The sequence below is a fragment of the Macrotis lagotis genome, chromosome 2 (assembly GCF_037893015.1).
Source record: "Macrotis lagotis isolate mMagLag1 chromosome 2, bilby.v1.9.chrom.fasta, whole genome shotgun sequence".
Classification (NCBI taxonomy): Eukaryota; Metazoa; Chordata; class Mammalia; order Peramelemorphia; family Peramelidae; genus Macrotis; species Macrotis lagotis.
This window is the reverse complement of record NC_133659.1, coordinates 7,798,915-7,813,206: the sequence shown is the minus strand read 5'-3', so window position 1 is coordinate 7,813,206 and position 14,292 is coordinate 7,798,915. Positions and strand designations below refer to the sequence as shown.

At 39.0% G+C, this 14,292-nt stretch overlaps 1 protein-coding gene across 1 annotated transcript in view; it reads right to left on the bottom strand.

The window, feature by feature from the left end:
* Positions 1 to 762: 762 nt before the first annotated feature.
* PTGER3 (prostaglandin E receptor 3) overlaps positions 763 to 14,292 on the bottom strand; it is a 50,849-nt gene continuing 37,319 nt past the window's right edge. The window contains exon 2 of the mRNA XM_074220413.1: positions 763 to 13,728. Coding sequence (XP_074076514.1) covers positions 13,450 to 13,728 — 279 coding nt within the window. The 3' untranslated portion in view covers positions 763 to 13,449. The remainder of the gene's footprint in view (positions 13,729 to 14,292) is intronic.

The window sequence follows — 14,292 nt, the reverse complement described above, 5'->3', positions numbered from 1 at the left end:
GGAGAATTATACTAGATTCCTACAGATAGGTTACTAACATTAAAGGGCCCACTAGCCAATTGAAACCTTTGGCAGAAATAAAACCTGAAGGATTGGAGTCTTCAATGGAAAGATGATACTTTCTAGGAAACTCTACCCTCCTCATCTTTGAATAGTTCTTAGGTACTTACAGAAGCAGGTCAGACTTAACATTGTTATAAAAATCTAAAAGGACATTTTATTGCTTCAAATCATTAGACTCTTGTTCTGGAGGCTACCATCTTGAGATATGCTAGGATGGTCATCTCCATGACCAAAAGGCCACAGATAGAAATCCAGGTCAGCCTGAAGCCTAGGTATACCTTTCTAATTCTATTTTTATTCTATTTCTCCTCAAATTTGGTTTATGAGATTTTCAAGGAATTCAAGTTTCTGATCAATGAAAGCAGGAGACTGAATTCCTTTACCTAGACTTACATTTGCTGACCTTGAAAGATCCTGTAGCCCCCAGCTCCAGACGTGAACAGTTTAGGCAGACTCTGGGATCTGGAGGAAACTACAGAAGATATAGTTTTGATCAAAAGAAGACTGTAATTCTCTAATCACTGCTGGAAAACCAGGTCTACCTGAGAACTTTCACAAACATTCCAAACAACTTTGACGAGAGCTGGATGTTTTGTTCTTCCTTCTCGAAGAAGACCACGACATCAGGGAGGTGATGTCATGATAAGTACATGACTCGGATTTGAGGGAGGGGTGCTGTGCTAAGTCACCAGCCTCACTTTCTCCTCCACAGTCAGATATGGATCAGGATGACTAGAGATGGTCCTGGATATGAGGCAATCAGGGTTAAGTGACTTGTTCATAGTAAAGGTCAAATGACTGAGAGACCGGATTCGAACTCTTGTTCTCCTGACTCCAAAGTCAGGGCTCTATCCACTGCACCATTGAAGACTTTAGGACAGGTCTGGCTTTCCTGGGTGCTCAAGACTAGATCTGATCTAAAATAATAATGACAGAGGTAAGGATAATGATGATAACACAACTACAAACAGCCCTACTTGCATCTCCATTGTAGAACAGAGGTGATCCGGGATTCTCAAAGGTTGTGTGAGCCATATGTAAACTCTAAGAGATCTTATTAAGTTAGAAAAGCCTTCAGTACATTCTGGGGATGAGCTAAGTCTGAGAAACTCAGCAGTAGATTCCCTGGCAAAGTTTTTTTTAGCCAAATTAGCTTTCAAAGATCATCTACTGAATCATGAGAGAACTGAAAGCTGTATCAATAGTTCCCATATTGAAACCAGAGTGCCTTGAAGTTGAGTGATGACAACCCATATTTACATAGCATTTTACAATTTATAAGTCATTTTCTTCACAGCTACTTAGGGATGAACATGGTGAACACCTACTTTAAAGTTGAGGAAATTAAAATTTGAGGTGGTCAGAAAACTTACACTGGGACAGAGAACCAAAATCTGGCAGGACTAGAACCCAGGACCTTTGATTCCACTAGCACCAGGATCACTTCCAGTCAGCTTCTTAATAAAACCAAACTGAAGTTCCATGCACTAGAGGCATATAGCACGGGCCCAACTACTTTTAATATCATGCCCTTCTGAGGTTGGCACCTGTGTGCCACAAATGTCTGGGGTAGAAAGACTGACTAGAAATAAGAGGATTTTAATTTTGTGTCCATTTTTTAATAAAAGATTTTGATAACTGCATTCGAATATATTTGATTTCTTTGTTAATTCTGCATTTTAAGATATTAGTCTAAGCAGGGGTCAATAAACTGAACAGACTGTCAAAGGCATTCAGGATACAAGGAAAAGTTCAGACTGCCTGGATTAGATGAACTGCAAGCCTCGTTCCCCATATACCCCTCTCCCCCGGATCTCCAATGATAGGATGCTCTATTTATACCACAGACTGGGGCTGAGAGGAGCCAGCTTAGGGGAAATAAAGACTAGAGACTCATTTGAACAGTGAACTTTATTTTCATTGACAGATACAACACATGTGTTTATAAATACACAGACTGGCTATGTCGCCAATGTCTTCCAAATAAAAAAGCACTATTATCTCGGACTAGATTTCCACAATTTAAGGAAATCAAGCTTACTTAACTAATATCAAACTTGGAAATACAATTGGACAAACCTAAATATTCTGATCAAAGGAAAGTGCTGCAGGAGGCAATGACCACATATCTTTTCACCAAACTAAATGAATGAAAATAAGTCTCTATTTTCTACAAATATCTTTTCATTCCTTTTAGTATTAAAGTGCTGACATTTTCAGTCACATCTTAGAAGACAGACCCTGTAAATGATGTTTACATTTCCTTGTAAGCAAATTAAGACAAACAATCCCTTTATTTATTTGAATAAATGTCCAACTTTACTGCACAAAAGTCTCTAGTTGGAAAGGAGATTAAGATGGCCATCCCCACTTTTTTTCCTTCTAAAGTTAAAATATATTTTTTTCTTTTTTATTAATTGAACATACAACAGGGGCTACATTTTTCAATTGCCTCAAAATGAGAACGTCATTGGAACAGTTGTGTGACCTAAGGCAGGTCATTCATGAGAATCTTGCCCTTTCTCCATTTTAATTCCTATCTTTGTGCATCAGTGCATTCCTGTCCTTTCATGACTTCTGTTTACATGGGACCTGAAATCCTAAAAAAGTCTAGTAAATAGAATTGTATGATGGCCATTTCATCTGTTTCTCTGGATCTTAAAAGAGAGCAGTGGCATTTTCCAGGATTTGCCATTTATAATCACATGCAAGGTCAGTTCCTTGAGAGCAGGGGATGATTTTTGGTTTGGTTTGGTTTTTGATTTTTTGCTTTTTCTGCTTTTGTCTTTGTCTTTGCATTCATCTGGTATTCAGTGTTTGCTGGATTGAAGTGAATTTGCCAATATCCTGATGGCAATGATTACTCAAGGAATGTTAAAAGTAGCAATGTGGTATATCCATTGGAAAGAGAAGGGACCTCAAATTTGGAGAACTTGAGTTCAAATGCTGCCTCTGATGCTTCCTATTTGTGTTCCCTTGACCAAGTCACAGGTTCTTGTTGTACAAAACATAAGAATCAGGATGATGCAGAGTGGAAAGAAGCCCAGAGAAGAGATGATTATTCAACTATGACTCTACTCCCTCCAGGGAGTTGATTAGTGTTCTAATTTTAAGAAGCAGCTAGCTGATGATGCATGTTTTTTAAATCAGTTCTGGCCTATACTCTTGTCGAGCTTATTGCCTTTCAGTCTTCTACTGTGCGCAGCTATCTAAAATGCAAGGGGGTCAGGATGGGGAGAGGTCTCTCTCTTGGGCCCCTTAGGACTCAAACATTGCCTAAGGTTTACACTGAACTTCAGCCACTGATAAGCTTTGGCTAAATGAACATCCCCATCCATAGTTCATGGTGGATCCTTCTTAAGTGTTCCTGTGGACTGATTGATGGGTATAACTTTGGTTAAATGACTGAAGTAAGTCAATAGCAAAGAGCTGGTCCAATTCAGGGCTACCAAGTATCCAAACTACCATCATTATGGATTCTATGTGGAAGCTTAACAACAAATTTTAACCACCACAACATTTGAAAGATCTTTAAGGGGCCCTTCTGTCCTCCCTGTTTTCTCTTTTCTTCTTTCTTTTCCTTTCTGTATAGTTGGGATCTTATTGGCATCAGGATAACCCAGCATGAACCTTTCTGAGCAGATGCAGATTAGAGCCCTCTCTAAGACTTGATGCACCATATTGGAAGTGACTCTCACCTTTCAGGAGGCACTCTCCATGGTCCTTTCTCTCTTGCCAATCACATATAGTCACATATATATTACCCAGCCTCTTCTCTCAGGGAAACTCTTTCTTTACCAATGATTTTAAAAAAAACAAATGACTGGGACTCCATTCCTGTATGGGATGAAACTCCCAAGGAGGATTTTGGTCCTCAAATAAATCAGCATCACCCTGAGATGCATCATCTCAGAGCGATGATGGGACCCTGAGAAGGAAGTGATCTGCCTAAAATCCTTTGCTCAATATGGGTTAGAAGATAGACTTGAACCCAAGTCAGAAGCTAGCTCTCATCTCACTCTTCCACACAAGCCTATTGTACTAGTGATAAGGAAAAGGTCTTTCTACTTCTTTCTGAGAAACAAAGAACAAGCAGATATGATGCAATGAACCTGGCCAATCTTGTTCTAATGGAGGATAATATAATCCCTATAGTACTTGGGGAGGTTGTCATGCTATTTCTGGTACTAATATAGAGACATTTTTCATTCTGATATGAGCAAGAAATATTCATGGATTTCATAAAAAAATAGGAAGTCAGATCTCTACAAGCTTTCTTCATTGATGGTCTGAATGACCCACAACAGAATTGGAAAATGGGTGAATGTGAATTCCCATTTCATAAGGTTTTACTAAAGAAACTTAACAGGCAACCTAGATAAAAGAATACATATATGTTAAAAAAAAAGTTGTATCCTCAGAAACTTACTTAGCAAGTCTATAGAATGGAGCTAAATGCAAGGAGAGAGATATTGATCCAGATATCCTGAAGATGGGTTGCATTTAGGTAGCTCAGTGGATAGAGTGCCTATTATGGAGTCAGGAAGACTCATCTCCCTGAGTTCAAATATGACCTCAGGTTCTCACCAACAAGGCTGTCCTTGGCTAGTCACTTCACCCTGTCTATCTCAGTTTCCTCATCTGTAAAATGAGCTGGAAAGGAAATGGCAAACTACTACAATATCTTTGCCAAGAAAAATCCCAAATGGGGTCACAAAGAATTGGACACAAATGGGAAAAAACTCAACAACAACAGCAAAAATAATGAAAGTTTGATTGACACTGACTCATGATTCAGATTTGAAGCTTATTCAGTTTATCTCCTCTGAATGGACCGCAGGTACAGCTTTTAGTGAAATCGCTAGATATGTCTCACCTCAAGTCTTTCTTGGGATCAATAGTCATCTTTGAGTAGGGGCTTTTTAAAAGAGAAAATGGGATGTTTTTACCAAGCAAAGACAAACCTTTCAAAAACCACATTTGACATCGAACAATATTGTCTGATCGATATATAGTTCTTTATGGAAAAACTGGTGCCAACTGATGCTCCTGAGGTGACTGGAACCGTAGCCACCAGGACAATTTGCAAAACAAATTTAAATTGTTCCATTTGCAGATGAGATGGTTATAAGGAGAATTACCCATGTTTCTGAAGATCTTTCTGATGCATAATCTGAGTAGTCAAAATCTTATTTTGCCTTGTAAATGGATGAAGGAAGCAGCCAAGTAAGATATTCTCCTATTTTCTCTGCTTGCGTTTGTATGATACTGAAATTGTAATTAGGCAAATATTAATGGCAGTGACATAGTAAAAGAAATTATCTATAGAATTGATAGATTTTTAAGCGGAAATGATACTATGTGGAAGAATGTTACTGGACTCCGGGGAATGCATGGATATCACATCCCAGAGTTTGCCCTCCCAATGAAATGAAAGCATTGCAGGGATCCGAGGAGTAGCTGACACGATGAGGAAAGTTAAGAAGCATCTTTAAAATAAAGCAGAGGTTGGAGGAACCTTCTAAAATGACAGCTAAAGCAAGCTTGCATGTTACCCAGTCTAGCCCTTTCCTACTGCCACTGAGTAAACTGAGACCAGGTAACATGCAAGTTTGCTTTAACTGTCATTTTAGAAGGTTCCTCCATCCTCTGCTCCCAATTGGCAACTTAATTCACAACTCTAGCTGTGTCTTCCAACTTCTCACAATGGGTTTCTCTCAAACCCAAAGTAGTGATCATCTAGAGAGAAGCTATTTGGGGTACATTAAAGCAAGTCTAGCCCTAATGTAGCTAAAGAGAAAAAATAGCAACAAAAAGTTGCTCATCTTACGTGTCCAACAATCTCTATGGGAAAAGTTTTCCTTCAGTTGTTTTCAGACACTCTATGTCCCTGTAGGCCACTCTGAAATTAGGCATGATTTTTTGTTAGCAGAACTTGAGATAGATACGAATGCCCAAAGAGAATGAGTACTGAGTACCCAGGGCTAACCTGGGTTGGTAGATTCCATTTTCTATTTAACCAATTTGTCCACTTGATGGATGCTGATGGAGTGATCTGATTTACCTAAAGACTGACATATTAAATGACTGCCCAATGTTGTATCTAAGGATATAACACTCAAAGTGTCTATACTTGATTGATTTAATTTTTCACATTCCTAGAAAATTAAATATGCAATCTTGGGAGTCATCCAAGGCTGGGTGCAGCTTGAGCTATGATTTTTGGGTCTCCCAGTCTATACAAAGTAATTCTGGGGTAGGGGTGACATCAGTCATGGGGACATTAGAGTTGTTGAACTGAATTTTAAAGAAAGCTGAGTATATTAAGAGGGAAAGGTGAGGAGGGAGGATGTTCCAGGTCTGGATGTGGGAGGGATAACTTATGCAAAGGTACTGGGACTAATAATAGATAAAAGCTAGCCTTTGTGGAGTGTATTAAGGTTTGTAAAAACAATTGGGAACTATTAAGTTACTATGATTATATCATTTTACAGATGAGAGGCAGACTAAGTTTAGTGACATTCAGGGTCAGACAACTAATAAGGGTTGAGGTTGATTTGAACACAGGTCTTCCTGACTCTTAGTCCAGGGCTACAACAGCCATACTACATATAGGGGGAATGTGGCTTTTCTAATTTCTATTCTTATCAGCATTTGGCTTCATGGAGATCAGGATCTATGATGGGCCAGACTGGGGCATTCCTTCCTCCAATGAATAGGCAGATCTTGACCTGTTCATGCTATTTTGAGACTCAAAGATTTAATTGCATTGACCAAGGCCACAGAGATGTCAGAGATGGCAATTGAGAGAAGCCCTCTGGACTCTCGATTCTTGTCCCCGTGGGTGTTTTTGAGGTAGGGGATGTAAATAGAGAGGTAAATTTGTTTTTAATGAGCAGAAGTTACTAGGAGGAAGCAGATCTAGGTTGGGTCAAGTCTATCATCAGACCAATAATCTAGAAGTAGAGAAGACTTGGGGATGATGAGTCTAACCTCATTTTTTGACAGATGAGGAAACTGAGACCCAGGGAGGTAAGGGAACTTGCCCAAGATCAAACAACTAATAAAGATCAGTGGCAGAATCTGAACTCCGTCCTGTGATTAATGACCCCCCCCATCATGGCATGTTTTTTTCAATCTATCCATGGGAAAGTAATTCCCTATTGGACCATGAGCTCCTTGAGAGCATCCCTTAGCATATTATCTCACACATAGTAAACACTTTAAAAATTCTACTTAGTTAACTGACTTTTCTGGTAGGAATCTAAGCTCCTTGAGGGTAAACTTTGTCCATTTGATAGATGCTGATGGAGTGATCTGATTTACCTAAAGACTGACCTATTAAATGATTGCCCAAGACTGACCAACTCATCTACTTTGCCAACTCATTCTCTTTCTATCCTCTTTTCTCTGGTGGTTTTGCCACCAGCATATGAGCACAGCAATACTTTTCATTCCAAAAGAAAAAGAATTTTCATTTGGAACAGTTGAGAAGTTTACACTCTCATCTTCCTCCTGGGTTTTGGTCTTGAACTGTTATCAGAATTATGGAGTCTGTGACATCATTTTGATAAAGGAATCCCAAGAAAGGAATGCCCTCCACCAACAGAAGATGGACACCTACAGTCCCATCTCTGAATTTTGGAAAGGAGCTGTGGGGAATTTGTCCTGGGTCATGCAACTAGGATGTCGGAGAAGTGAGATTTGAACCCAGTTCTTCCCATCTCCAATATGTGCACTTTGTCCTCTACATGGCCACATTCTGTCATTGAAAGCAATATTAATAGGAAAAATTTGGAAAATTTGATTTTTATTAACTTATTTCATTTGTCCCCAGCTAATACTTTTGTGGAAATGTAGAATCAGGCCTTCTGCAATAAATTCACTGGAGCAGTGGAGTTTGGCATTGCTGGGCCACACTGGTGCTATGGAAAGTGCCTTCTTGTGTGAGTGTAGCTATATTATCTACAATACTGAGGCTTCATTCACTTGACAAGCATCTACTAAGTTATCAGCACAAACTTGACCCTATGCTAGATGCTAGAGATATAAAGATAAAAATCCCTTCCCTCATTCTATTGGAGGGGACCAATATACACGCAGAGAAGTCAAAGCAAATGCAAAATAATAGTCATTTGGAGCCCAGGTAAGCCTCCAAATCTGGAACTAGGCCTATGAGAGATACTGATTTTTTATGTGTACTTTGAAGGGAGTTAGGGATGCTGAAGGTGATATTCATTCCAAGAATGGGGACACCCCAGGCAAAAGGAGGGAAACTGGAGATGAACTGTCAAGATTAAGGAATAGCAAATACACCAGTTGGCTGGAATGTGGAGGACATGGGAAGGTAGTTTAGAGGAAGGGATTTATATGTATTTGATACCAAAGTAATAAAGAATCATTGGAATTTTTTTTTAAAGAGGAAGAGTGAACATGGTCTGACCTGTGCTTTAGGAATATCAGTTTGGTCACCATGTGGGATTATCAATAAAGAGATCGGAAATATGTCATGGATAAACTCAACTCAATTCAGCTCAATGAGCATCTATTGAGTGTCTACTATGTGCCAAGCAATCTGAAATTACAGCCCCAATTTTTGCATTGTTTGTACCTAACTCCCTCACAACCATCTCTCTTCTTCCCATTTTAAATCCCAAGACATGGATCCAATGCCTCTCATTTATTCAAAATCATTGAATTTTATGCAGTCAGTTTTTCTCCCCAGGGCCATGAACAGAAGATGCTCTAATGAAATGTAAGGTTCTGGAGGATGAAGACAGTTCCAGTTTTGTCTCAGTGTGTTGCCTGGCATAGTGCATCTAAATTCATGCATAGTAGCTATTAAGTATTAGCGGTATGGCTTCTCTAATCATTGAACAAAAAAGTTACCTAAAGTGAATTTCAGACTTTCATTTGGCATGAAGGGATGGGCACAGACTCCCTCACTAATTAAAGGAATATGAAAATAGAGGCATCACTTTGTTGATATGGTTTTTTGGCCTGTTTCTTTTTCTATCCTTAAGGACAGCTCCATGGCTCCTGTTTTCAATTTTCTTGATCTGTTGTCACTACATAGATCTGATGGAAACGACATCCCATTTCCACAATTTTTTTTCCTTTTAACCCTCTCTTTAAAGTCTTCAGTTGCCATTGTCATTGTGTTACATAGTGTGGTAATTGTGCCCAATGACAAGGGAAATGTAAATGGCAGCTACAAAAACAATAACACCAACCACATAATAGCAACAACAAAACTTGAAGCTTAACTGTATAATTATAATGATTAAGGATCATCCCAAAGAAGCCATGAGAAAATGCCTGCTATTCCCTTCTTGGCAAGGGCACAGAACATTACATACAATGTTGAACCTGTTTTATTTTCTATTCTTTGTTACAAGAGATTTTCTGGGAAAAAAAGGAGTGAAAGAAATATTTGAAAATGAAGGTGATATAATAAAAGTTTTTAAAAGAATAAAATTATCACTGCACATGCCCTAAAACTGAATAACAAACAGAAATTTTGGAGAATCCAGAAGGGATGATCCAGGCTGACACATGGTCTACCCTGTTGCCAACTTCCAGCAAGTATTTACAGAGATGAAAATTTGTTAGGGAGTTCTGGACAAGTTTTAGTTTATTTGATGAAAATTCCTCAGTTGCATCCTCGAAAAGAATCATTCATTGGTCATTGACAGTGTTTACAAAAAAAATACAATAAAGAACATTGGTGTTCCCTGGGAAATCATGGTATTTGTAAAGGATTACTTTTTTCAAGGAAGGAAAGAATTAGTGTTTATTTACTTCTTTAGCTTGTGTCATCATGGAGAGCCATGTAACTACCACATTTATAGAATGCCTCATGGATGCCCATCCAGTTGGCACGGTCTTATATTTTAGAAAGACTCCCAAGATTTTTCACATAAATACATATTTGAAAGATGGGAAGGATCAAAGGATCTGTGATTTCATCAGCACGGGGTATTAAGTGATCAGCCCAATGTTCCACAGGCAGCAAGAGTTAGAGGCTGAATTTAAGCTTATGTTCTAAGTTGAAGTCACATTATTCACAATACACATTGCCTCTAATACTACTCTCAGTTCCATATATAAAATACACACATATTTTGGAGTCTACTTCTGTGATTTTAACAAGGTGGGAAACTCTTGCTACAGAAATTTTTTTTTTTCAGGCAAAAGTTAGACTTGATCTGAGATACCTTTCATCTCTAATGTCTAAGAGTCTTTAATACAAATCAACAACTTGTGACTTTTAGTCTTAAAAGTTATCTGGGATGAGCAGTGAGACGTTGAAGGACTAGCCCAAGGTCACACAGTTACCACAAGTCAAAGGCAAGACTGGAACCAAAGTCTTCCCAATCCTCAGGTCCACCATGTAACCCATCACATACATTTATATATTCACACATGTATACACCAGCATAGAATCTCATTAGAACCTCACTGCCAGACTTATACAACATCCCTATCATGGAACCACCTCATGGGAAATCCACCATGCTACCCCTCCCCTTGTACCCTTTATATGGAATGCCCTTCTCTCATGAAGAAGAGTCTCAAAGTCAGATTCCTTGTCCTCTGTGAGCCCTAAAAAAGGTATCAGGGCTAAGAAAATGACAGAGAAACCACTGAACAATGAGGCTAGACTTTGTGTCCTCGATTGACTTTCCCTTCAATAGGGATAGCAAACAAGGAGCTTATCTGTCATTCTACTGGGCAGGAATAAGGTGACATCATCTCATTGCCACATTCTGTTCTGCACCATGTGGAAGCTTGTTTTGGGGGGCTTCCAGTGCTCTAAGTAGCTTATTTAGATCTTTTTTCCAGTCACAAACTCTAGTCTAGGGGAAGGACCATCCTAAAGTCTATTTAGCATCCTCAGCATATCTATGCTTTCCTTTCAGGTTCTCTAATTTGCTTTGTTGGATTATTTCTGATCTGCCCAATGTTTAGATAATGATTATGCTAATCTAATGCATTAGAATTCCTTAAATTAATTCCCCAATGAAAATCAGATAGAAGATATAATAGCTATAATGAAAAAAACTTTTTTAACTCAGAAATAATAAGAGTGATAAGTCAGTGAGAGAGAAAGTGACAGAGAGAGAGAGAGAGAGAGAGAGAGAGAGAGAGAGAGAGAGAACAAAACTGAGACAGAGAAAGAAAAAGAGGGAAAGGAGAGAGAAAATGAAAGAGACAAAGATACAAAAAGAAATAAAGGAGGGAAGAAAGAAAAAAGATACAGAGAAAAAGAGAATGAGACAGAGACATAGAGAATCATATAAAAAAGAGAAAAATCAGAATGGGCTTGTATACTTAATACAGAAAAAAAGAATCAAAAGAGTATTTCTATGTGGATCTTTGCAAGCTGAGACTGGGGGGGTAGTGGTGGGGTGGGTGATTGTCTTTCTCTACTCACCACCTGAAACAGATGCCTTAATAAGTGTCCATTATGTGGGATGAAACTTTCCAAACTACTTTGAAAGGGAGTTCTAAAAATGACTTTAAAAAGACAAAGAAATCTGCCCCAGTAGACTGTAAGCTCCATGAAGGCAAGGGCTCTTGTCTTTGGTTTTATATCTCTAATGCCCAGCTAGTGCTGTATCACATCTGATAACATCAGATGGCTGAATTCATAGGAGTCACTCTATAGATGTTGACCAATCTGACCATTTCCATGAACATAAATGTTATATGAAGATGAGCCTTTGTATCTATGGAGGGAGCATTGTTGTGCCTAGAAACTATCGCGAGGAACAATGTTTTAAAGATCAGTTGTTAAAGAAAAAAAAGATGTGCACCCTCCATTCCAAAGTGTATAGGTCAAACCTGGATCCCCAAAATAAACAACCCTAACCCCAAATCTTTAGCAATGCTGGTGGTCTCATCATGAGAGTATTCACTAAACTTGAGAGTAATGAGAGAAGCTGTGTGGACAATGCTATGGCTTACAACCCTTTACATATCATTTGATTCAAGTCTCCCAATAGCCCCTATTTTACAGCCAAGACTCAGAAGAATTAAGCTAGTTAGTGTCTTTAGCAGGTTTTTCACTCACTTCTCAGTTTCTGACTACTAGGGCCAGACTCACAGAAGGCAAGGGTATATTTCTGGCAGATAGACTCAAAGGCATGGGTTCATTCACTGGAAAAGTTAAGTTTTCTTACCTGATTCAATGCTTGGGTGGTGTTCATTTAAAAAAATCCCTACATCAACTCAATAAATTGACTCATTCATCTTGGGCATGCACCCATTCTACAGAATGACCAACCTCACCATCTCCAAAAGTCAGGTTAAGGACTCTTATTTGAATTTGGTGTAGATGCAATTACCAAAACAACCATTAAAATTGTGAGATTTTATAAATTTTATGTGAACATGATCTCAAAGAACATCAATATTAATGCACTTTGTTTTGTCTTCAAATTCAACCATTTAAAAGTGGTCAAGTCTTAAGCTCTTGGTCTCTTTAAGGTTAAAAGGGAAAAACAGACAGACAGAATCACTGACAGATTCAGGGACAGAGAAAGGATTTGGAAAGGAAAACCAATATCCTTGAAAATTCCTTTAAAAATTACTTAAAAAGAAAACCACTCTTTTCCACCCCTGCTCAGCTTCTGCAGAGCAAGGACTGTTTCTGTTTTTGACTCTGGATCATCAGAACCCAGCATAGTGCCGGTGATATAGCAGGCACTGTATAAATGCTTGTTTCATTCTTTCATAAATTATCCCACAAGCATTTCGGCATACAGCAGGCACTTAATAAATGGGCATTTCTTTTAGTCATTCACTTATCCAACAAGCATGTGGTGTAAGCTAGATGCTGGTTCTGGGGCTAATAAAGACCAAATTTGAAGGCAACCTTTGCTCCAGTCATTTGTATTCTATCGTGGGGAAACATTAAGACAGTTAATCACATATATGATAGATACAGGGTAAATCAAAAGTAACATGGGAGAATAATAACATTCAAAATGGCTGCTTATGGAGGAAATCACATGAAGCCAAGCCTTGAATTGGACTGAGGCAGGCTATACACCACTGGACAGGGCGCAGTTCATATACAACTTGAAAGATACACTGACCACATTAAAAATCACATTGTAGGCTACAAACTGAAGAGATACAAGGCGATACTAGATGGTTGCTGATATATTTCCATTTGTTTATATTTCAAGAATTTGTTTTGGCACTCATGGGGACAAATTGGGTCTTTTGAGGCCATTTAGCCTGGTGTCACAAAATTCATTCCACTTGGATACATAATACATAGACATGGGCATGCCACAGATGCCAGAATTCACAGCAAGATGTAAGACGACTCGTCATCAAAATCAGTTAGCATGGGAGCAGCCCAAATGTTCTCTGTCATGCTCCTGTCTGCATGATCTCATTGGCCAAAGAGACCGGCTGCCCTTTCTGTCCATCCTGAGAGCAGTTGGAGATGGAGTTTGCTACCTGACAGAACTTCCGCAGGAGGATTTTTCTTAAGAGCAGATAAACCCAGGGGTCCAAGATCTGGTTCAGAGAAGCCAGGCGGACGGCTGTCAGGAAGAAGTCACATTCCTTTGGCCTTTCCAATTCTGGGCTGGGCATCTTGCAGTCCTCCACTGAGGTCTGGCTGAAGATCATTTTCAACATCATGATCTAAGAAAGGGAAACAAAGGAAGAGTTTCATGGATGGATGCTCACTCCATATATACATAGGCTCATCTTCATGCAATGTTTATATTCCTGAAAATGATCAAATCAGTCAACAGGCTCATCATCATCCACTATGGGGGTACAAAGACATTGTATCCTATCTCACCTGTGGGTCTTTAAGCAGGTTGCCCACAGATGGAAGATATCCCAGCCTCACCTCCACTTATCAGAACACTTTTAATTTATCCTGTCTTTAGCTTGCCTTGTATGTTGCCCTTCCCATTAGACTGGAGGGCTGGCTGTCTTTTGCCTCTTTGTATCTCCACTCCCTTCTGCCCAGCAAAGGGCTTGAAACACAGTAGGCACTTTATAAATTGATTGCTTTCTGAAAGTAGCATTTCCTACTCAAAGTCATTCTTGATCATTCCATCAGTAAATGCATCCCCCCAAACTACCTTGTATCTATTTTCTATCTCCCTTTGCAGATATGAACCAAAACTCACCCCATGCATTTAGCCCTGATAATTTGGCACCATCCTTAATATATTTAGGCTTAGTATTATTTAT